General features: G+C 40.5%; 1 protein-coding gene across 6 annotated transcripts in view; it reads right to left on the bottom strand.

The window, feature by feature from the left end:
• STPG1 (sperm tail PG-rich repeat containing 1) overlaps positions 1 to 26209 on the bottom strand; it is a 127947-nt gene that overhangs the window by 39464 nt on the left and 62274 nt on the right. For all 6 annotated transcript variants that reach the window (XM_068268986.1, XM_068268987.1, XM_068268984.1 and 3 more), the window contains exons 4-7: positions 20907 to 21005; positions 18598 to 18777; positions 12666 to 12777; positions 10177 to 10345 (exon numbers count right to left, since the gene is read on the bottom strand). In XM_068268986.1, the coding sequence (XP_068125087.1) occupies positions 10177 to 10345; positions 12666 to 12777; positions 18598 to 18777; positions 20907 to 21005 (560 nt within the window). The remainder of the gene's footprint in view (positions 1 to 10176; positions 10346 to 12665; positions 12778 to 18597; positions 18778 to 20906; positions 21006 to 26209) is intronic.

Raw genomic sequence — 26209 nt, 5'->3', positions numbered from 1 at the left:
CAAATGCTCCTTCAAGCCTCTCACTCCTATTCCTTCTCTCTCCCTGCCATCTTTTGAAGTTCATGCAGTCCGACTATACTCACCCTCAAACCTCCAGATTGCAGTTATTTACCGCCCTCCAGGCCCTGCTTCTGTTTTATTAGATCATTACTCTGCCTGGCTTCTCCAGTTCCTGTCCTCTGACATCCCTACCATCATTATGGGTGATTTTAACATTCCTATTGACACCAAGAACGCTGTCTCCAACAAACTTCTTTCACTCACTTCCTCCTATGGGTTGTCTCAGTGGTCCCCTACCTCAACCCACACTAATGGCCATACGCTTGACCTCGTATTCACTCGTCTCTGCTCTGTCACTGACTTTACTAATGATCCACTACCACTCTCTGACCATAACCTACTTAGCTTCTCTCTCTCCTCCTCTCTTCCTATCACTCTGTCACAAGCACGCTCACATATGCGCAGAAACTATCGCAATCTAGACATGCAATCCGTCTCTGATGGCCTGGCACCTCTCCTCACACAATCCTTCACTGACCCAGACTCAGCTGCTATACACTACAACAGCTCCATTACAAAAGTCATGGATGACTTCGCCCCCCTCGGCAATGTCCGCCCTCACCGTGTCAGTAGCCAACCCTGGATGACCAAAGACACTAAACAGTTAAAAAGATGCTCTAGAGCAGCGGAAAGGCGTTGGAGGAAAAGTAACACCAATGAGGACTTCATTGCATATAAAATAGCCTTGAACAACTTCAGAAACTCTGTGGCAAAACAGGCCTATTTTTCCTCCCTAATATCCGCCCAAGTACACAATCCAAAACGCTTGTTTAGCACCTTCAACTCCGTTCTCCATCCCCCTCCTCCTCCTCCTTCATCTTGCTTATCAGCTGAAGAATTTGCAACATACTTCACTGATAAAATTGACAAAATCAGAAGTGAATTCTCCACACAACCCTCAAATCCCACCTCCACACCTCTCATTGACTGTTCTCTAACTGCCTTCTCTACACTCTCTGAACATTCTCTCTCCTCTATAATATCCAAAGCTAATCTAACCACTTGTTCTTTGGATCCTATTCCCTCCCATTTCATTCCGCAGCTATCCTCATCTCTCATGCCTGCACTAACATCGCTATTTAATCTGTCCCTCTCCACTGGCATCTATCTGTCGCCACTCAAAAAGGCTGTTGTGACACCACTACTTAAAAAACCATCTCAAGATCCTACCACACTCGCCAACTACCGCCCAGTCTCACTTCTCCCATTTGCATCCAAACTAATTGAAAGCCACATACATGCAGAATTAAGCCATTATTTATCAGCTAACTCCCTACTTGATCAGTTCCAGTCTGGCTTTCGCTCCAACCACTCCACGGAAACGGCCCTTACCAAAGTGGCCAATGACCTCCTTACAGCCAAATCCAAAGGTCAATTCTCCATACTCATCCTTCTTGACCTGTCATCAGCATTTGATACGGTTGACCACACCTTACTCTTATGAATACTTTCAAATGTAGGAATAAAGGGCCTTGCTCTCACATGGTTATCTTCCTACCTCTCTGGAAGGTCCTTCAAAGTCTCCTACTCAGATCAGATCTCTTCTCCTCATGCTTTGTCTGTCGGGGTTCCTCAAGGCTCTGTCCTTGGTCCCCTCCTCTTTTCCATCTACATGCACGGTCTTGGTGACTTAATCAACTCATTCAGTTTTCAATACCACCTGTATGCAGACGATACGCAACTGTACCTCTCGGACCCAGACCTTAACTCCCTCCTCAAACGTATTCCTGACTGCTTGTCTGCTATATCCTCCTTCATGTCCTCTCGCTTCCTAAAATTTAATATGAGTAAAACGGAACTAATAATTTTTCCACCGTGTCTTGCCACCTCTCTGCCTGAAGTAACTATAAATGTTAATAACACTCCCATCACTTCAGTTCCCAAAGCACGGTGCTTGGGGGTAATATTCGACTCTTCTCTCTCTTTTATTCCTCATCTTAACTCCATAACCAGCTCCTGCCATCTCCAACTCAAAAATATATCTCGCATCCGTCCCTTTCTCACTCAAGACACAACCAAAATGTTAATACATGCTCTTATAATTTCTCGTCTGGACTACTGCAATGTACTACTTTGTGGACTACCTTCTAACAAACTGGACCCACTCCAGTCGGTACTGAACTCAGCTGCTCGTCTCATTCATCTTTCTTCTCGATCTTCCTCAGCTGACCCTCTCTGTCAAGCTCTTCACTGGCTGCCAATTAACCAGAGGATCCAGTTCAAACTCCTAACCCTAATCTACAAAGCTCTCCACAATCTCTCTCCCCGGTACATATCATCACTCATTTCCAGATACAAACCCAATCGCAATCTCGGTTCTGCACACGATCTTCTGTTGTCCTCCTCTAGAATCACCTCCTCACATTCCCGCTTACAAGATTTTGCACGCGCTTCACCCCTTCTCTGGAATCCCCTCCCACAACACATCCGTCACTCGCCAACCTTTGTTACTTTTTTTTTTTTTTTTTCTTTCCGAACTCAGCTCTGTATCTATGCTACCAGACTCAGCAAATAGGCTTAATCGTAAACCTCTTTATGTCTGGTAAATCAGTTTGCATCATAGTTCGTCATTCTTTATATACTTTCTTTTATTTTGTCCAAATATAGTAAATGCATATTAAATTTACAAAAAATATATACAAACCAACCACAGATTCTTACTCATCCCATCCCACTTATACAACCCGACACATACCCCCTCCCCCCCATTCATCCTACTACTCCTACAAACCCATCTATACCTTCATATACCCATAAACACAAGCTCATATACCCTCATTCAAAAGAATACAGACCAAGTCATTCCCCTCTAACAACCAAACATTCACATCCTGCACCAAACTCCTCGTCAGCCGGTATTACTTATATTCTGTATATTCTGTAAGGGTACTAATCCCATAAAAAACCCAATCTGCACAATCCGGCCCTCAGTGTAACCCGATCCCACCCCTATCCACGACCCAGCCAGATCCGGCATACCCCGCCAGGACCAGATCCCGCCCGACCCACCGCCGTGAACCGTGGTGAGCCGAGCCGAGACCCGACCGGATACGCCGGACCCAGCCGGACCGCAAACGGAACCGCAGCCGAAACGCACAAAGATAATGCACTGCGGAGATGGGGCCCGAACAACAGCCTTCATCATACCAATCATAACCGAAATATACCTCCATACTACCCACCATGGACTCCACATCCTTTTCAACGTTATTTATATCTAACAATCTGCCCCTACCACTAATTCCATCCACCCCTTTTTAAGTCTCCCCAACCAGTTCTCATCACGCATTCCCATATTGTATATTTCTCCATCTGCAGCGGACGCCTCCTCCCAAAAATCAAACATACCTGCTAACCACTCCGATATTTTAATAGGGTCTTTACTTTTCCATTTCTTAGCTATGATATTACCGGCAACCAATGAACCAATTTCTCTCAATTCTTTTACTAGCATATTACTTTCAGAGTCAACAATGCCAAAAATTGCCTCCATTTCATCGATCTGAATACATTTTCCCAAATATTTACCCCAAAAGTCCTCTAGTTCTCCCCATAATCCCCTAACCACCGGACAGCTCCACCACATATGTATCTCATCGCCCCCCCCCCCTGATCACACCGCCAACAATGATTGTTTTGGTTCCCTGAAAACCTTACCATCTTGGCTGGTGTAAAATACCATCTGGCCACGGTTTTGTATTGGGTCCATTGCAGTTTTCTAAAAGGGTATTTCCAGATTATATGGGTCACCTGATTCCACCTATGCTCATCTAAAGTGACTTTCAGATCTTCCTCCCATTTTTCTCGCCACTTAGAAAATCTACCGCAGGTATTCTCCTGCATATATTTATAGCATTTAGATAGAAGCTTTTTTGGTTTCTCATTCATGGCGATCCATCGTTCAATTATATTTAACTGCTTACTAATACCCCCTTTTTTTTCTAACTTTTTTATAAAGTTGCTTATTTGCAGTTTAGCCCAAGATGTTATCTCCCAGTTGGTACCCAAGACCCCCATTATTTTTAAATCCTTGTTACCTTGAATATCTAAGAGTCTAATGTCAGGACTGACATTATTGATTCTGAACCAATCCTTATCTAATGCAGGCGGAAAATCCATGTTATGTCTAAGTGTGACCAATTGGGAAACTCCAAAGTCAAAGGCCCATGTTATTAACATATCATATAATGTTCTAAGAGTTGGTTTAATAATAGGGTGTGATGTTTTCTCCAATAATGCTCTTATATTATCTAGGATCCATGTATTAACCATTTCTAGATTTAAATCTTCCTGTTCTACCTTTATCCAGATTCTTTCGCGGGCAGTTGGACAGCACCATTCTACTATTCTTGTAACATGGATACATTTATAATAGCCCAATACATCTGGGGCCCCCAATCCCCCCCACGTTTCCGCTCTCATCAAGTAATCATAAGCTATCCTATGTTTTTTATTTGCCCATATAAAATTTTGAAAAATACTTCTCCATTCTTGAAACCATCTTTTCGGAAGGGCAATTGGCAAACACTGTAGAACATAAAGTATCTTTGGCAAAACCAGCATCTTAATGATGTCTATCCTGGCTAAAGCTCCAAAACACGGGCGATCTGCAGATCTCAGTATAGCTTTACAATCCGTTGTATAAATCCGTATAGTCACTACATAGTTCAATTCCCAGATATTTAATTGATCTTTTACACCAAGCCAGATGGTCAGCCTTCTGTAATATAGATTTTGTTATTTCGGAACATCCAATATTCAGGATCATAGTTTTCCCCCTATTGATTCTAAAATTAGAAAACTTACTAAATTCATCAAGTATTTCCAGAGCCCTATAAAGGGACACTGAGGGATTTAACAATGTCAACAGAAGATCATCTGCATAGGCGAGAAGTTTAAGCTCATAGTCTTTCATAGGTATACCTTTTATAAGCTTCTCCTTTTGAATTAGATTAATCACCGGTTCCAGACCAAGATTAAAAAGGAGGGGCGACAATGGGCAACCCTGTCTCTCTCCATTATTCAATTTAAATTCTTTTGCCACCCGGCCATTCAGCCTTATGCACGAGTATTGATTTCGATAAAGTTTTTTAATTCTGGAGATAAAGGAATTTTCTATCCCAAATTTTTCTAAAGTATTAAATAGAAAATCTCTTGATATTCGATCAAAGGCTTTCTCTGCGTCCACTGTTACCAAAATACCTTCTTTTTTCCCCTTTTTACACTCGTGCATAAAACCAACAGCCGCATAGACATTTTCTTGTATCAATCTTTTTTTTCTAAAACCAATTTGTTGTTTACCCAATAACTGTTCCACAATATTTTCCAATCTTGTTGCCAATATTTTGGAGTATATTTTAACGTCTACGTTGATTAGGGAAATTGGTCTGTATTGGCTGCATTTGTCAGTAGATTTCCCCTCTTTCGGTATTAATGATATATGAGCCTTGTTTGATTCTCTGGAGAAGGTGACTTCAGAATCTTCAAAATTTACTAGACTGCAGAATATAGGGGCCAAACCCTCCAGACTGTTTGGTAAAATTCAGCTGTATACCCATCTGGGCCTGGGCTCTTCCCTTTTTTTAATTTAAAAACTGTTTCTTTGAATTCTGATTCAGCAATGGGTGCCTCCAGCATCGACCGCATATCCTCATTAATTACTGGTAATCCCGCCTTTTCGAGAAAAGTACTCGGCTCTAAGGTCGAGTCCTTTTCTAGATTATATAATTTTTCATAATAGTCGGTGAAGATTGCACCAATCTCTTTGCTCTTAGTATAAAGGTTCCCACTGTCATCCCGAATCTTCTCAATAAAATTTTTCTTATTCCCCTTCCTTAAATAACCTTTGTTACTTTTAAACGCTCTCTAAAAACTAATTTGTTCCGACAAGCATATGCGCTACCCTAGGCCACTTCCCTTTGTCCTAAGACCAAATTGCACTCTCACTAGGTATCCTAAAACACACTGCCTTTATATATTTTATCGTATACTACCCCTCCTCTTGTTTCCCCCCATTCCCTTTAGATTGTAAGCTCGCAAGGGCAGGGCTCTCTCCCCCTTTTGTGTCTTGGAAATCATTATACATTTTATTCATCATGTTACTTTTATCACTGTCATTACCACTTCTGTATTTTGTACTCTGTATGCTGTATCATTTTTTGTATTTTGTCACTAATTATGTATCTTGTATATTGGTGTACATCATTGTCTGTATTATTCTGTACCCCATGTTTGTTTCTTACTTTGTACAGCGCCATGGAATATGTTGGCGCTTTATAAATCAATAATAATAATAATAATGGGCAAATAAAATGTATGGGATACACTGTGTATTATGTTAGAAACTGAGATGAACTGCCATTAGAAGAATGAATCAAGTTTACTGTCCTGAGAAGAGAAACACAAGACAAAAGGTATGACCTCAAAATGACACATAACTTAATACATAACAAGTTGAGCATTGTTAAGACCTATAGTAGCACATAGAGCACTCTAGGCCAAACTGACTGTTACAGTCCCACAGAAAGTTATTCCTGTATTCTAAAAACATTTGTAAAGTAATGAACTGCCTAAAGGGTTCATATAAAGATCTTCAGAAATATGTCTTTAGAGTCTTTTGAACAACAATTACCCTTTTAGTACTTGTAACCAGTCAGTTACAACAGCTAAGATTACATCTAATCTTGCAGTGATTTTCTTAAGTAGTGATTTCCGTGCCAGCTTTGTCAGCAGTCCAAATATAGGAATATCAAAACATTTTTCTTAAATCAGCTAGGTCAATGGTTTAGTATGCACCGTTAATTTCTATTTGTTTTTGCATACATCAAAATTTGAGACGATCATTAATATGCACTATAGCTAGTAGGGCATGCCACCCATATGCCATTCAAAATGAGTTAAATTTTTATGTAAATAATGCCTAACAGTGCTGCATTAAGAATTGCATAAACAGACTATGAGATCTAAGTCAGTCACTTTGCTCCTGTAGCAAAGAAACCTTGCAGTTTTACAAACCACATTAGAGCAACACATGTATCTGTATGGTCACTGTCAAGGATTATATGCATTCATAGACATGTCCAGCGTGTGATATCAGTACTACTGGATAATCACTGGCATGTACTTGGAAGTTGAATGTGTTTGATCTTGAAGTGGAACTGTATTAAAAATAAGGTAATTAACAAAATTGCTTATTTTGTAACAATATTAAATTATATATTATTTACTCATTTTTTTTCATCCAGATTTACTGTACATTCTGAAATTTATCACCGGTGGCGACATATTTAGTCCTGCCAGGTGATCTATGCAGAATGTTTCTTTACTGAGAGTTGTATGCAGAAGGAGATACTGATTGCTTGGCAGCCTTAAGCAGCTTTTATTTCCCACAATGCAAAAAGGTTCCCAAACAGGAAACGGTCAGGGCCATGACATCACCCTGTGGGAATGGTTTTACCACAGTATCAGCCATACATATGTCCCTGATGATCTATTTGAAAAAAGGTGTAGATATCCCCTGGAAAAGGGGGCATCGGCTACTGATTGGGTTTAACCAGTTCAGCCTTCAGTCGTTTTCACTTTATGCATCCGAGCAATGTTCACCTCCCATTCATTAGCCTATAACTTTATCACTACTTATCACAATGAACTGATCTATATCTTGTTATTTCCGCCACCAATTAGGCTTTCTTTGGGGGGGGGGGTACATTTTGCTAAAAGCTACCTTACTGTAAATGCATTTTAACAGTAAGAATAAGAAAAAAAATGAAAAAATTCATTATTTGTCAGTTTTCGGCCATTATAGTATTAAATTAAAACATGCCTCCATAATTAAAACCCACGTATTGTATTTGCCCATTTGTCACGGTTATTTCACCGTTTAAATTATGTCCCTATCACAATGTATCGCGACAATATTTTATTTGGAAATAAAAGAGCATTTTTTCCATTTTGCATCCATCACTATTTACAAGCTTATAAAAAAAAAAAAATAGAGAGAAATATTTCATCTTTACATAGATATTTTAAAAGTTTAGACCCTTAGGTAAATATTTATGTGGTTTTTTTTAGTAATGTTTTTGTTTTTTTTTATTAAAAATTTTATGTGGGCATTTTTGGGAGGGTGGGATATAAATAGTGTTTTATTTGGGGAAATATTTGTGTATTGTAATGTTTTTTTATTTTTACTTGTAGTTTTACTTTTTGGCCACAAGATGGCAATCTTGAGTTTGTTTACATGACGTCACTCTAAGCGTACAATGTACGCTTAGAGGGACATAGCTTCAGAAAAAGCGTAGCTTCCGAGAGAAGCTGTCGCTTTTTCAGCGGGGGAGAGGAGAGGAATCAGTGATCGGGCACCATAGCCCGATACATTGATTCCTGGGCTACCGAATCCGCGCCTGGGAGTGCGCGTGCACGCGCGCGATCGGCCGCGGGAGCGCGCAGACGCGCACGTGGCCTCCTGGACGTAGGTACTACGTCCTTGAGGCATAAATGGTTAAGTTCAATCCTGTTAAGTTCCTCTTTAACGGAAGTGTTGTATGTTTTTGCTCATTATCTTGCTGCAGATGCCAGCTGTGCTTTACCTGATGCTCATTAATAGGTGACACACCCTGGCCCTTATTCAATTTACATTTTCTCCTAGGTGATATTTTCACATAGTATAAATAAAATGCATTTCAAGCCTCCAAGAAGCAAGTAAATACTCAGAATATTTGGCAGTACCTTTTCACCTACTTTCTGGTACATTTTCAAATGCAGAGTGCTGAAAACTTTTTAAACATAAGATGAAAAATGATCTCCTAGGAGAAAACTTTGGAGAAAAAGTGAATTGAATAAGGGATGTTGTCTTCTAGCAAGAAGTATTAACCACTTCAGGATTCTGCGTACGCAAAAGTACGCCCCTGAATCCTGAAGCGGTTTCCATGGAAACGGCCACTCGTATGTCTCCGTGAACACCCTGCAAGCCTCCGATCGTGGCTCGCAGGGTAAATGTAAACACGCGGGGAACATCTTCCCCCGCTGTTTACATACATACGGCGCTGCTGCGAGATAGGCGATCCCCGGCCTCTGATTGGCCGGGGATCACCGGCATCTGATAGGCTGAAGCCTATCTGAGGCGGCGCGGGACGGATTTCCATCCTGCGCAGCCCATAATGAAGAGAGGAGGGAGGGAAGGAGGCAGAGAGAGGAATAGCGCTGCAGAGGAGGCCCCCGCTAGGCACAGCAGCGCAGCGGGGGCGATCAGACCCCCCCAGCAGGACATCCCCCTAGTGGGGAAAAAAGGGGGGAAGTCTGATCGCCCTGCCTGCTATCTGATCTGTGCTGCGGGCTGAAGAGCCCACGCAGCAAAGATCATCCAAACCACCCGAAACCCGGAAGTGGTTAAAGTATCAAATATTCCCACAAACAGTGTTTTCATTGATTCTTCTTTTACACATTTTAAGCAATATGTTAGGGGGTTTCCCAAGACCCCTGTATACATTAGCCAGAATGAAGGTGCCAAATTCTCTGGTTTTAAGGCAATCAGACAGCACTGTAAACCCTCTTCTTTTATTGTGCATCCCACTTGGACAGAGGGTCTTTCAAAGATCTCTTGAGGTCACCAGCAGTGATTGCAATGCTCTGGAAGGGAATGGAGGAGAAGCTATGCCCCCCTCCTTTTCAGGGCCATGACCCCATTGCTGTTATAGTGGTTATGTATAGTTCCAAAGAGATAAGGTGGCTTTGGGTTTTTTGTTTTTTTTGCATGCTTTCGTGGAGAAAAAACCATTGCAGGCTATGCAAAGAAGCTTTTTATAGCTGTAGCTTAACAGAAATGTTCAGTTGGCCAATAACGAGTAATGCTGTGTCGTAAAGCATCAGCTCACATGTAAGAAAAAGCTCACATTAGTACTATAGCCCAACAAGCCGAAATGCAGACTTTAGCAGTCAGCTGCAATTTATGTGCTGGTTATTGCAGTCTCACTGACGTTAAGTAATTCAGTCTTTGTATCTGTAAAATAACTTTTCAGCACACTGCATGCAAAAAAAGCATGTTTGCTATAAAAATACAGTATACTACGTTCCAATGAAAGGCGTCATTTAACTTTTAAATTGAAACTTGAAATAACTCACGGGAAAACAGTCTTCTTTGTTACTTCAGGGGATCCATATGGGTCATAGCTAGCTGGTCCTGGGTTATTCAAGGCTACGTGCAAAACATCCCGAGTGGTTGTTGACTTGAAGCATGATACTAGGACCTTGGGAGATTCTTTAACCAGCGAATCTTTAACTGTATAGTGGCCTAAAACAACACATTGTTAATTTATTTAAGGCTTACGTGGTGCATGTCAAGCCAGTTGCTTCTTTGTCTGTCCATATTTGTAAATGTACTATTTTGCACAATTCAAAGCCTGTATGTGGACTTGAAAGATTTATAGTGTACATGTTATGAGGAAATACGTGTAAATTGTTTCTTTGTTAACTTTCTTGCTGCAACCTAAGTTAAACTATATTTATTTATAACATTTACAGTATTGTCATCAATAACACTAGAAGTTTCTAGTCCTCAAAGCTTTTATTTTACTATTATGCAGAAATATCCCATCAAACTGAATAGAATAGCATGTCAAGCTATACATTATGTTACTAATACCATTCCATGCATTTCCTATTTATTTAGCCTGTATTGGACGCCGCTGATTTCAGTTTGCGCCCTGTTTATTGCCTCTAATCCCTTCCAGGGCATAGATTTCACTCTCCCGTCCTATTGCTACCATTGAACTGAGCTTCATGCTACAGTCAGAAGCCAATAAACCAATCACAGTGATCACAGCTCTAAAATAGGGGGAAAAGGCTCAGGTCCTTAAAGAAAAGGTAAGAGCAAATAAAAATAAAAAAAATCGACTTACCTGGGGCTACCTCCAGCCCCTTGCAGCATCCTGTGCCCTCGCCGCAGCTCCACATACAGCCGGTGGCCCAGGGTCCCCTCTGTTGCAGATGTCAACCTTGCCAGGTTGGCATCTATTGCACCTGCACGAGAGCTGCTCACGGTTGTGCTGGTGTGGTCTGGAGTGTACTGGGCAGGTGCACTAGTTCTGCGCCTGCTCAGAATACTCCAGACCATGTCAGCGGGACCGTGAGCGGCTCTCGCACAAGCGCAGTAGATGCCCGGGCTACCGGCTAGGAGCGGAGCTGCGGCGAGAGCACAGGACAGGTCGGCTTCCAGGGGCTGGAGGAAGCCCCGGGTAAGTAGATAGTAGATTTAAAAAAAAAATTGCTTGCATCTGTCCTTTAAGGGAAAAAGTGACTGCGGGTCCCAAAAGGGTTAAAATGACTAAGTCTGACTTAGAGAGTGAAGGTCCATACAAACTGTACTTTTTTGATTGCTGAAATGATCATTTGTGATTATTTTGGTCGACAGTCTGATGTTCGTACAGGCATCACCTATGTTCTGTAGCTGTCAAAGAACAGATGACCAGCAATTTCTCAGCTAATTGCTTTGTCTACACACATAGTAGGGAGCCTTCCTTCCCACCTTCTCCAGAACATACATCTTGTCCAAGCTCAGTGTGCATGATTGTCAGAGGTCTGCTTCCAGAGTGTCAACTGAATGTACAGTATTTCAGACATCAGTAGTATACTGTCTGTATAGGGCGTAGCTGTTACGGATGATACACTCTGCGTTCAACTGTGAATTGATTAAATAGCAATCAGCACATAGCAATGTTCTCCCCAGGTTCTTGCGCAGAGAAGCAATGGCCCTGTATTCTCTCATTGCACCCCACCCAGCTACTTTTTTGTGCCACCCAGCTAAATAATTCTGGGGAGAACACTGCATAGGTTCTGAATTACTATTATAGTGTAAATATGCAATATTTACTAAACATAAAAGGTTGCATGCATACCTGAACCATAAATATACACAGCCCACAATAGCAGAAAGGGGAATTCATAAAGTGGTTCCTGATCATTGAAACCCTAGCAGCATTGGTTGCAGTGCTTGTCACCTAAATAACTGGTGATGGTGCAGGGACTGGTATATTAAAACACACAGTGATGTTTTATAAACATTTCATGTGACTTTTTTTGTCCCTGCTGGGTTCAATGGGTAAACATTTCAATTTGTCACAAATATAAAAGCAAAGTGCCTCTCCCAAGACTAATCTACCCTCTCTCCACCATGCTAGCAGGTATTGCCTAAATAGGCAGAGCCATTAAGCATGGGGCTCTGTCCCCTGAACAATACCAGATCATTGTCTACCAATGTGTCCCTCACCGGACTCTGCTTCAACTGAATGAATAAACTGAAAATGTTTGTTATTTTGATTGACAAAATTCTTCAAATCAAAGTAATTTTAATAGGAACTAACATTATTGATGTGCATTATTTCTTAATAAAACTACATATTTTTACATACAGAAGCAAAACAAATAAAAGCATGGCATAATTTGTCCCTAATGTTCAGTCATCTGTAGGTTGGAACTTTCTAACATTACAAAAATGATTGTTGGTTGAGGGTTGCTCAACAAAATGGATAGCCTTCTGTTTCCACATTTACTACTGTATTTATTAGGTCTTACTGAATGTTTATGGTAGGAATCACTTCATGCAATGTACTTACAAGGTGAAGGTCCCTTGAGAGGGTTTAATTGCAGACCTTCTCTCTTTGTTCTTGACACAAAAGCAGCATGAGCTGATACATTATTATTGGGATGGGAATAATTTATAGATGCCTGGAAAAAAACACATTTTCAGAGAATATTAACATACATCTTAATGAGAAATGCATGTATTCATAGTTTAGGTAGGCAAGATGTCAAGATTTATAGACGAGAACAAAGCTGCTCTTGAAAATCAACCACATGCTATAAATCTGCCAAGCAGTTTGCTCGGAAAAGGAGTGAAGATTCAAAATGTGGTATTTGAAGACATTTGTTAGATTAACAACAGACTGACAACAGGTGAAGTGGGGATGTTCAGGGAATCAGGAAAATAATTATTAAATATGTATTTATTTCAGCTTTAAGAGTCTCCGATTGGCCAGAGCTTCTAGATAAACAAAGCCTTTCACCTTCTCAAGAGTTTATTTACCTTGAAGGTCCAAAGCTGGTCAAAGACTATTAGAACAAGGAAATGATCAAAATCTGTACCTGCTCCACTATTTTGCACCACTCAGAAATAGTTTGGCCTAGCTTTCAGATACATAAGATTTCATGAATGCATAGCATCTAATGAAAATATTGATTGATGTTTGATCAACGGGTCATTAGAACAGAGGCACCAAAATAGAATAAAATAGAATAAAAAATGTTTTAAAACTGTTTAAAAAGGAGGTAGTGGTGGACTTACCTCCCATGAAGACAGACACAAAATCTGTTGGTTATAAATCAACAATGCCATTAATTGGGGTACTCCACAATCCAACGCATTTTGCAGGGTCAATCCCGCTTCATCAGGCAAATAATAGATCAAAAACTGGTTAGGGTCTGGTAACAAGCCAAAGCACCTCTGTGGCGCCAGAGGTGCTTTGGCTTGTTACCAGACCCTTACTAGTTTTTGCTCCATTATTTGCCTAATGGAGTGGGATTGAACCTGTGAAACGCGTTGCATCATAGAGTACTCCATTAAAGTGGACCCAAATTGAAAATACAAGATTTCAGAAATAAAATCTATTTTCTAAATTATAATAATAAATACAAGCCTTTTTTCAGCTGCATGATGACACATATACAATATTTTACATTTATTGGAGGAACCCCTCCCTTCCTTTCATATTGCCAGACAGAAACCGGCAGACTGGTGGAGTAGGAGGTGTCCGGCAAAGAAGGAATTGCTAATGGCTGCCACCTGTATAACCTTAGTCATGAAAAGAGAAGGGTGAAAGCATGTACTGAAATGCTGATAGGCTTGCAGGAGTGTTTATCTTTGTAGGTGTCAGAGTGGTGCAACTAAATATTTAGAATTTAAAAAAAAAATTTTGTTTGGGTCCGCTTTAAATGTCATTGTTGATTTAAAACCAATTACACACTGCCCATAGGGCTAAGCCACAAATACCAAAATTGGTCAGAAATGGACCTGTTCCATATACACGACAATGTTATTGTCATAATAATTTATGGGAGGTTTCCTGTCTCGAACAAATGAGGAACAACAAACTGTATGCCTGGTCTGTGGTACTGTCTGTACTGAGGGATGAGGGTCTTTGCTGATCTCCCCCACTAATCGGCTCTTATAGTGGGGTGTAGCTATCTCATTCACAGTATCACCACACGAGACCTGTATCACAGTTCTGTGTCCCCTAAAATATGATACCTAAACAAGTCACATTGTTGTGGCTACACACTGAGCGCAAATTCCCCTAGTATTAGGGTAGCAACGTATTTGCACACAGGTCAATATTGTGGCCAGCCACACTTAAAGGGACCCCATAGGGGTCAGAGTTATAGGTACTACTCCTTCGCAGAAGGTAACTGGGGTGCAAAGTATAGTGGGTGTATAAGTGTCAGTATATACAGTGCTCTCAACAATTGTTTCACCCTAATATAGGGCGTCGTCATGAGAAAATCGTGCACAAAACAATAAACACAGTAAAAAGCTATCCCCACACCGAGTGTCAAAGTTTCCCACAGCAATAGTCCAAGTTAGAGCTAATCGAGTTGCCGGCTGGCTGTGTTTAAATAGCTGTTACCATGCCACACCCCATCCATCAGATCCGCCCCTCATATCTAACCCATCCATGTTGCCTGCATTGAGAATCCTACCTGTCTTCACAGTCTCCCCACATGGCTGCCCCATCCACAGTATATGAGAGCGGTGGTAGTGCGTCCAGCCACCGCTCTCCAAACTTCGTTCTAGCCGCTGACGTCACACCCTGTGATGTCATATCCGCCCTGGTTGCCGTGCGTCCATAGCAACCCATACACTACATGTGGATGACAGCGCTGTGTAAACAAATCTGCGCTCGCCGTCCTAGTTTTAAGGGCGCTGCCATGGCAACCTGGCTGCCCATAGTAGAGCAAGTGATCAGCGTCTGCTGAATACATAGGTGGCGCGAGGTACCCACTACAATTACATCCATTGCTCACATCTTAGTGGATTCACAATCTATACACACAGCTCATATAGATAGGGGGATTAGATGGTCAGGAAAATAGACAGCACACTTGTTACTGTCTGTCAAGTCAAAATATCCCCATACAACTTGCTGTGAGTGCAATGTTGATTGTGCAATGCAGTGGATGGTTCTTAATAGTAATGTCAGGGTGGGGGGGGGGGAAGGTGATGGGGGAGGGAGGGGTAGGAGGATCGCAGGTGCAAAATGGATGGGAGACCATCTATACGGAGGGGGGGGGGGAGGGTTGGGGGATGGCGTGCATAGCGCTATATGTATTAACGGTGGTGACAAGAGATGTACACAAGGTACTATGCCTAGGAGACCAGATAATCAAAAAATAATAGACCAGATAATCAAAAAATAATAAACTTATAGAAAGCATTTAACAGAAAAGTCGTCATTTAGCCCTTTGGGGGCTAGAATATCCAATCGGAAAATCCATGCTGCCTCCAACTGTAATAACTTTTTATCTAGATCTCCCCTCCAGGCTCCACATTTCCACTGCTGTAACCCCCAAAATGAGATTGCATATGAGTTTCCAATATGTAGCGAGTTCATGTGTTTTGAGATAGGGGTGTCTCTTTTGTGTTTAATATCCCCTATGTGTTCCAGGATCCTATCTTTTAAGGCTCTTGTGGTCTTTCCCACATAGAGCAATTCGCAGCTACATCCTGCCACATACACCAATCCCTTGGTATTACAGTTAAAAAATGATCTTATTGGGAAACTTCTGTTTGTAGCTTTTGAGATGAAATTTTTTACTGTGGGCATGTGGTTACAGGCCTTGCAGTGGCCGCATTTAAATGACCCTTTGGGTTTTGGGGGTAGCCACGTAAGGTGGGTTGTCACTTCTTTTTTGGTTGCGTATGTGCTATGCACCAACATGTCCCTCAGATTTTCACTTAGTCTATAAGTGACTGATGGTTTGGTTGTTAGAAACTTAGTCAGGTGTTTGTCCTGGTGTAAAATTGGCCAGTACCTCTCTAGTATTTTGAAAATCTGGTGGGACTGGTTTGAAAATGTCCCTATCATTCTGACAGTTTGTTTTTCGGTGTTCAGAGTCTTGTTTTTAGACGCCAGGGTTTCAGTACGTTTGGTGGTTTTGGCCCTATTATATGCTCTGTCGATAACATATTTAGGGAAGCCCCTTTGGGCGAATCTCCTGTTCATTAGCACACTCTCTTCTTCAAACAGTTCCTCAGTAGAGAGAATTTGCACTCAGTGTGTAGCCACAACAATGTGACTTGTTTAGGTATCATATTTTAGAGGACACAGAACTGTGATACAGGTCTCGTGTGGTGATACTGTGGATGAGATAGCTACACCCCACTATAAGAGCCGATTAGTGGGGGGGGGGGGATCAGCAAAGACCCTCATCCCTCAGTACAGACAGTACCACAGACCACGCATACAGTTTGTTGTTCCTCATTTGTTCGAGACAGGAAACCTCCCATATATTATTATGACAATAATATTGTTGTGTATATGGGACAGGTCCATTTCTGACCAATTTTGGTATTTATGGCTTAGCTCTATGGGCAGTGTGTAATTGCTAAGATATTGCCAGTACCCTCATTCGGTAGTGTGACAGTTGATTTAAAACCAACATAGTAGGGACACGAGTGAAGTATCGCGGTAACAATACTTAAAGTGGATGCGAGGTGAACTTTTACTCATTGCATAATTGTGTTCCTTTCCTATTGTTTGTTTATATGGCATTCCTCAAGCCAAATACTTTTTTGTTTTTGTTTTAATACTCTAATTCCCTATAAACTAAATAAATCACGCCCACAGGTTTTCAGAGAGCCTAGGCAGTAGCAAGGGCTCATGGGAGCTCAGTCTGGGCAGGAGGAGGAGGAGGTGTTACTAGCCATTGATTTCAGAGGCAGAGGGAAGGAGGGAGGAGGGAGGATTAGGTTTTTTTCACAGGCTGAGTGCTCAAGATACAGATAAGCCTGCCTCTGTGTAATGTTTACAAACAGCATGGCTGCTGTCATTGTATCACAGGAAGATATAATCATTTTCTATTAAAGCTGTTTGCAGCTAGATTTGCTGTGTAAACTATCTAAACTTTAGATAAGATATATAGACAAGTTACTTGTTATAGTTAGTTTTTCATCTCGGATCCGCTTAAAAGAGACCGCCTGTGCTGCTATGTAAGGAAGGCAATTTTAGCAGTGCAGCTTGATGAATCAGGCCCTTTGTGTCTGCCTTCTCGGGAGGTAAGTCCACCACTTCTTCCTAACTGGTTTTTAAATGTTTTTTTTCTCCAATTTTAGCACCTCTTTTCAGAACTTGTGTCTCATTGTTATGTCCACCCTTGGTGGAGGGGTGCTATCCCTTCCTTTCCAGTCTACAGAGAGCGACTTCCTCAACTGAGTGGGTCTTAATCTGCCCACCTAATTTTAGAGTGGTTGCCTTTTGTGGTAACCCACACTTGTGAGTTTGTGAGATCAATGACTACATAGCTTTGTACTGCACTGGACAATGCACAGCTAGCAGTCACTTTGGTGTCATCAATATTAAGAAACAATCTGCTGGAATGTGATCTACTAATGGGCAGTGCAACGCTGTAGACCAGGTAAACAATTTCAGAAAGATATTAATCGTTCTACTGATCTAAAACAAATTAGTTTAGATTTTCATTAGCATCTACCTTTGTATCAAATATCAACATAATATCTATTAAAAAGACTCAAGTGATCTATAGAAACAAAGCTAAAATGTAGATTTTATTATATTTGTTGCTATCAGTTGCATTGAAGTTGCCAGTATCTGGATCCTACGTGGGGAGTCTTCAGGGAACTCCAAAGAGACTCTAATGATCCTCTTTGGTGCTTGGCACGAATGTACTTTGCTTTTTTAAAGCAAAATTGCAGCAAAAAATGTTTAATTTGCTCTGCCTAATAATCAAATGTAGACATGACAGTTATATTAAGAGTATCTCGTTTTATACATTTTAACTGGGACTAAATAAACACATATTATTATAAAAATTTATAATATACAGTATAAATGTTTACAGAAGCTGAGACACATCAGTCAGAACAGAAATAATTTTACAGTTACACAGAACATTAAGCTGTATATTCTTAATTTTCCATTTGAAGCCTATTTTAAAATTACCTCACCATACATATTATACTGTTATGACATACTGAAGCCATGAAAAGGAATGAGCAGAAACATCTAAGTCAAATCTCTGATTATCAAAGAAATGGAAGCAGTGCTGGCAAATTAAGGTCAATTCACTGGAACCTATGTTAGTTTATAATTAATTGACAGCAGATGCCTTTTATTTGCGAGAACAGCTTCTACTTCATGGGACAGTGGCGATTTGTATTTCAACAATCTTAACATCAATGAAAATTGATGAGTTGTCAAGAAAAAATGAGCATCAACAAGTATAGCTACTGCTACTTATAACTGATACACTTACATTATACTGATTTGGAGAAGGGGTTTTATGTTTTGTATCATTCACATTTCTTGCAATAGGCTGTTGGAACATGCTGGAGCTGCCTTGACTAAAATCCTTTTTTAAAAACAAAGCATCTTGAATGTGGTATGAGTTAGGTGCAGGAGTACGTTGGACTTTGAAGAGGAACTTTCGAGAAGCCTATGGCATAACAAGAAAGGATACACATATAAGATCATTACTGGAACAACTGAAAAGCCAAAACATATTTTTGTAATGCTAATGGTGCCCATACATGGTACAATTTTTTTGATTAGATTATTTTGTTCAACTATTCCGTAAGATCGAATATTAAGATTTTTCCAACATGTCTGATCAGATTTTTATTGAAAAAAACGGAATAATCGATTATTTTTTCTTGATCAAAAAAAGATTATTTTAAACTTTCATTCGATTTGATAGTTTTGGTTGAATAAACGGGAAAATTTTAACATTTTAATTGTATATGGGCACCATAAGAAATTGACTACCATCACTCTATCTGCAGACTATGATTTGTGATGTCCGTTTGAGGCCACCTCTGTTGAAAATCCGTTGTGTGCATGGCCGCCCCGATGTTTCGACGAAAGATCCCAACTTCGGCATAATCTCGTCTGAGTGCAGGTCAAGGCTATTGTTCTCCTCCTTACCCCTCTCACTCTGTCATGCACCAGGCCATTATCCCTCCACCCTCAACAGAACTCACTGCTAGCTTCTAGGTTACAGAACTCAGCTCCTAAACTTCATATAAAAGTTTTCATTGTTGACAAATCTTTGAACCCTTTTTTATCCTCTAGTGCTTGCCAACCTAAAATGGCAATAACTTTCTGAAAATCCACCAAGATAGTGTCTACTGAAAACATTCAACTCAAGAATTGTATGGACTATTTCTCGAATTCACACTTCTCAGGTCTGGCATAAGTCCTTAAAATATTGTTAATAAAAAAAATTGAGACTTTTCTGGATTCTGAAACCAGTGGAAGTGGACAGTGGCTCTTAATTGTAATCTAGTTTAAATATCTGTAGTCCACACAAAGAAGAGAATGGTCTTTCCTGTACACAAAACAAAAATATCTGAAAAAGTAGACAGTTGAAACCTTTTCTCACATTCTTATCAATATAAATGTCTCGCTCAGGTTCAGATAAGAGGTGCATTTGCCTCTGCCCCTGGCAATATTTCAGTGAAATAGTCATATGCTCAATGGGGTGGAAGCACGTCAGCTTTTTGTCTGTTAAACACATCCAGGAAAAACAGATACCAAGATGGAGCTAATTCTTGAAGTGGTGTTTCAGTACATGAACAAAGATCTGGAAATGATGAGCTAGGGAAACATTTGTGTAGGCTATAGAAGTAGATGAACTGAAGCTCCTCAGAGATCCAATTAACAACAGGTTTGAGGGCTTTATACCATGGAACACCAATGATTACTGAACGGCGTATGACATTGAGTTGGCAAGTTAATCAATTCCTTCCACTTGGGTTAATTTATCCATAAGGACTTCAAGAAGGTTGAAGCAAAATGCTTTAACCTCCTTGGCGGTATGGACGAGCTCAGCTCGTCCATAACCATCACAGGGCAACGCTCCGATTTTTCTTTTAAAACACGCAGCTAGCACTTTGCTAGCTGCGTGTTTGGGACAATCGCCGCCGATGTGCCGCTACCCACCGCGTAACAGGGCCCCCAAGACCCCGTGTGCAGCCTGGCCAATCAGTGCCAGGCAGCGCTGAGGGGTGGATCGGGACTTCCTGTGATGTCACGACGTCATTCCGTTCGTCGCCATGGCGACGGGGGAAGCCCTAAAGGAAATCCCGCTCAGAACGGGATTTCCGGATGGGCTTGATCACCAGCGGCGATTGGAGGGATGACGCAGGGACGGGGGAATCATGTAGCTAGAGCTAGGCTAGCTACATGATTTAAAAAAAATGCAAAAAATACTGCTGCGCCGCCACCCTGGCGCAATCAATAGAACGCCAGGGTGGTTAAGTACTAATTCACTCCAACTGGTATCACTTGTCCATCAACGGAATTCGCTGATGGTTGTTCCACATGCAGGTGAATTTGCACCCAAATAATAGAGTTTCCTAAAAAGAAGTCAGAATTTCTGAATCTGAGCGCTCTTATGTTTTAGCTTGCAAAGAGAAATGCAATCCTATAAATATCAGCAGTCTCACCTGTGAAAACTCCCCTCTCAAGTCCACTTCGTTGTTTCCATATATACTTTTTATACTGGTTTAATATTACGTTTTGACAAATCAACATTAGTCTCTCTAGTGCTTATAATGGGTTTACCTTTGAAGGAAATCCTCCTGTTCCTTTTGCTGACAAAGAGACACTATTGATATCTGGTCCTTTTGCAAGATTGTAAGAACCTGGACCTGGATTATCATTCTGTAATTAATCAAAGCATCATTTATAATGTAAATGTATTGATCATCTTCATGAAAAAGATACATAAACAAATAAACTAGTAATGTTTGCTTGATAATGAATGTTTGGATTGGTTTTAAGTCTTCAAGATATCCCCAAACTTCAACAGAGACCTTCAGCAGAACTGAACTAACTGAATGGAGTGCATAAATATGGGCCTGGGTGGAGGATAACTCACTTTCCACTTGAGAAATATTTCTACATATCATATGGGTGGATCCCACTTTCTAAACAGGAAGGAGGGCATCACATCAGTATGGATAGATATGCAACCGAGGAAACCACAACTTTAAAATGGATTTTGAAATTTGAAAATGCCATGCTAAACGTGATGTTTATTATTTACACTAAACAACATTCCATATATCACCACAGAGAAGCCAACTTTTTGACACCCTCATTTTGGGTGCAAAGGAGGGGAGGGTTGGCCTATCTGTAGGTGATATACCACAGGTGACATGTGTGCAACTCCCGTATTCAGAGCTGGCATTGGAGTGTGTATCTATACCTCCAGCTTCTTGCATCCTGTTGTTTCCCCGGTAACTTCTGAACTGGCCACTACATCTCCAGGCGAACAGTTCAGAAGAATGCCGGGAGTTGCGGGGACCAGAGCCAGAGTGAGTACAAGTAGATATGCATGCTGCACCACGCTTCAATGCACACTCTGCATCCACAGGCACGCTCCAGTGCATGCTCTGCTAAGGTCACTATGGCAGCACATGGGGGGTTTCAGCATTTCCATTGTTTTGATCTTTTTAGGCCAAAAGTGTGTGTGGGTGGGGTGGTCTTATGAGAGGGGTGGCCTATATGATCATATATACTGTATGTGATTTCAGGATTTCCCAACTTTAATTTTAGGTTTGGCACAGTTTTTTGTACACATAAACTCTTCAAATGTATCTCATGTTTTAAAAAAAATTCTGAAAACATGGCTCATTAGTGGGATACTTGACACAAATATAACACAATCATATTTTGGGGAATGTACCATGAACTATCACTTTATTGCTTCTCTTTGTACGGGTACCCTATGTATTTCAGCCATAAGACTTAATGGTGTCAGGGGTGGCAATAGGCAGCACATTAAAGAGCCATAAAATCAACACACACTGATTAAAATGCATATGTGTGGGTAGTGATTAATTCTTTTTTTTCCTCACCCGATCTGACTCAGATAAGCTCCAGGCCTATTCTGAAAAAGAAAAAAAACAGGGAGGGAGAGGAAACAAAACAAAATTCAAACTTGCCTAGAATTCTGTATACTGACAGCTTAAGCTTTTAATGAAACATGGTGTCACGTCACCAAGGAGGAAGTTTCAATACTATGTTTGAGCAAGGACTCAATACACCCATGTGTGTCTTAAAGAGAAACTGTACTGAAAATATTGTAATAAATAAAATTGCTTATTTTTACAATATTACTTTATAAATGATTTAGTCAGTATTTGCCCAATGTAAAATCTTTCCTCACCCAGATTTACATTATGAAATGTATTCCAGGTGGCAAGGTATTTACTGCTGGCAGGTGCATCACTGCAGATAGTTTGTTTACTGTGTGTTCCAAAGCCAAAGCCAACAGAAATATTGCCTAGTCTCCCAGAATGCTCTGGGAGTAGTATTCTGCATAGCTAAACAGCCTAGGCTGTGACATCGCTGGGAGGGCAGGGCTTTATACCAATATAAATCGATAGATATAGTGCTTCTGATGCTGAAGCCAGTATAACTAACAGAAAAGTGGATATCCTGAATAATTTATTACATTCTACTATATGTCACTACCGTGCTCCTTTAAAGCATACCCAAGGTGACATGTGACATGATAATAGAGACATGTGTATGTACAGTGCCTACACAAATAACTATGCTGTGTTCTTTTTTTTTTCATTCTCTGCCTAAAAGAGTTAAAAATCAGGTATGTAAGTGACAGTTTCTGGCCAGGTCGGACTGGGTAAGACTATACCATAACTTTTACTGATTAGTAATTACAGCCATAAAACACTCTTCTGTCAGTAAATTGCTTCTGAGAGCAGGAAAGAGATAAAAAGGGTCAATCCTACCTATTAATAGGCAAGTGCCCCTGCCTTTGTCCGTGTGTCAGTGCTTTTTAGCACTGCGAATGTGCAGGGACAAGATGCAGAGACACTGCCGAGAGCTGGAGGAGGACGGGGCCAGAAGGGGCGGTCGTGTGTGTGTGTGTATGCGCGCGCGGCGAGTGCGCGAGGCGGGGGCGTGCGCGAGCGCAGCTGGCGGCGTGCGCACGCACGGCGGATTACTGACAGACTTAGCACATTTTTAAACGGGCTAAGGTCACTAGTAATTCATAAATTTGAGCTCTGACATACTTCAATGAAGATGTCATTAAGCAGAGACAATGAAACAGTAAAAACGTAAAAACTAGATTTAAATATAAAATAAAACTGTCATAAAATAAAAAAGTCATTATTAGGAGAAGGAGGACTGTATACAATTGTTTTTCTCATAAGCTTATTTTCAGCTCGGATATCCTTTAAACCTGGCTGCATTCATATTGAAGCAGAAATACAGTCTGTTCAGTGACTGTTCAGTCACTGACAAGTGTTATTTTTTTCATCAACCATTGCAAATATTTGGGGTTGGCCATATGGGAAGACCCAACAAACCTTCAAAAAGTGAAGGTTTGTTGTGTCTAGGGGGCACCAAGACTAGGACTTGGGTGTGATTCAGGCACTACTGCAGCCTAATAGGCCAGCAGGGCTCTCAGGCAACTGGTATAGTTAAAAAAAGGAAATAAAAATGGCAGCCTTCATATACCTCTCACTCCAGTTGTCCTTAAGTGAGAGAAGTGGTAGGTTTACATTTATGAACAAAGAACAGAATGGCAATGATGTCGAAATAAGAACTAAAACATGACACTACAGCATTTCTCCATTCTTTTCCTGGATTTACGCTTGTTGTAATATAGAGGAAGGATACACGTATAGAAAGAATGTAGAAAAGATAAAATTAGTGTTCATCTTCCCAGGAAGGTAGTCCTGTTCTGTGAAAAATGCTTCTATTAAAAGCTGCACAGGTGAATGCTCTATAATTACTTAAAGCACCTCTAGTGTGTAGTAAATGCAGTGGCTATCCCTCAGGGCTGATTGCTTAAGAACTTAAAAAAAATAATAAGGAAGGAACGCAAGTCAGAGGGTGTTGCCTGAAGTGCAGCTTGAACTGGATGTACTGAAAGATTGATTGATGAGCTCTCTTTTGAAATAAGAAGCTGCTTATCAAATTCTGATGATGCAGAATGTATTTTTAGGCATGATCACACATTTGTCACATGACACTATAACAATAACCAGTGCAGTTCCTGCAGTGATAAATGTCCAGTGCAAACCAATGATTACATCCATCACACAGTAATTTACTGCAAAACAAAATATAGTGAGATGACAGTAACAATCTATAGAAGCCCAGTGTCATGCAAACTGGTTGTAATGCAGACCACACACACATACACTTATTTTCATTATTTTTATTGTTATTTTGGATTTATATAGGGCCATCATCTTTTATGTTGTTGTAAAAAAACGTATACAACACAGATGGTTATATGGCAACTTTCTTAAAAAAAACTATTAGTTTTACAACAATCACACAAAAAAATCTTAATTGAATGTTTTAGTACGATCTACTTTCTTCGATGCCATCAACATTTTCCAACCCTTCCATTCAATAAAACAGTCACATTTGATTGAAAATGATCACAAGTATATATAGTATAATATACTATATATTGCAAGTATATCCTTTTTCACTTGTCAGTTTGATTTTGCACAGATGTGACTGGCAAATCGAAAAATGTCATCTATCACAATTAAAAGGTGAGTGACCAGCATTAGTGAAGCAGTCAATGTTGATTCATCCTGATAAGTCATTGTCATCACCAGTATTCTCTCTCCTGTCACTCTCCTCCTTGATAATACCTTGTTTAATGGCCGGGTTTACTAGGACCTTTTAGCCTAAAGGCTATATCAGATCATGGCTGGATACCCAAGGCTGTTATTACACAGGCACCTGACAAAAAGATATGTTTACCACTTCAAATATTCACAGGGCACTACGTATTGTGAAGTCTAATGCAAATGCAAATGAAAAGTTTTTTCGAAGTAAGAGAGATTAATTAGTGTAAATGGTTAATTCTATATATTTGCCAGCATACTAGAAAATCTCATCCACCATCCATACTGCCATCTTGAAAAAATTGAGCTTTCTCGTATGTGCTGCAAGTTAAAATGGCAGTGGATTACAATAAAAAAATAACTACACAAAATAACAATCCGACTATACTACAGCGTGTTCTAATGAATACATATAAAAACCATCCCACACATACATTAAAAACAAAAGTTTGCTTTCTTAAAACACAAAGAATTTGCGATAATTCAGGTTGGAGTGAGCTTGAGATGTCTCCCAGAGCAACACTGCTGAATATATGCAAATTAACCATTGTTACCCTTAGAAGCAGTGTTGCACTGGGAGATATCTCAAGCTCACTCCAACCTGAATTATCGCAAATTCTTTCTGTTTTAAGAAAGCAAACTTTTGTTTTTCTTAACATCTTAGTAAGGGGGCTTTTAGGACCATTGTAGTCCCTTACACACTCCAATGAGTTCTGGGTCACTCACCATGAGCTTGCTGGTTAGTCTGTGCCTCTCGACACATACATTACATTCCCAAACACACCTGTATCTATCTGAGAATAAATAACTGATGTTATCTTCATTTAAGTTGTTGATAAGCACTATATAGCAGGCAGCTGGGATAATCCAGTATGCATGGTTTAGCAATCTTCATATCAAGAGGAAAAGACGCCACCTTGCCTTGTTTTTATAACCTCATCAACCTCCAGTCTGTGATAAAAGTTTCAAATGCAAACGAAAGTTAATTCCAAGGTTGCAAAGCCAACTGCTATACTCAAGAACCAAAAACACTGTCTCTCACTCAGGCCAGACAGACTCCTCATCAAGTAAGGAGGAAAAAGGGAGATGGTTCTCTCTGGTGTCCATAAACCAGCATACAATGGGGAACTTATTTCGTGAGGTACTGTGGGTGAAACGGGCCCGAGGAGTGCCTGGTGATTTGGACACCACCATAGGCCACAATGCTATCTGTGGCAAAGGTGGTGCTGAGGCAGTACTTTG

This window comes from Hyperolius riggenbachi, chromosome 2 (assembly GCF_040937935.1).
Source record: "Hyperolius riggenbachi isolate aHypRig1 chromosome 2, aHypRig1.pri, whole genome shotgun sequence".
In the NCBI taxonomy this organism is placed as follows: Eukaryota; Metazoa; Chordata; class Amphibia; order Anura; family Hyperoliidae; genus Hyperolius; species Hyperolius riggenbachi.
The sequence above is the reverse complement of the archived record's forward strand: the minus strand, read 5'-3'. Positions and strand labels throughout refer to the sequence as shown.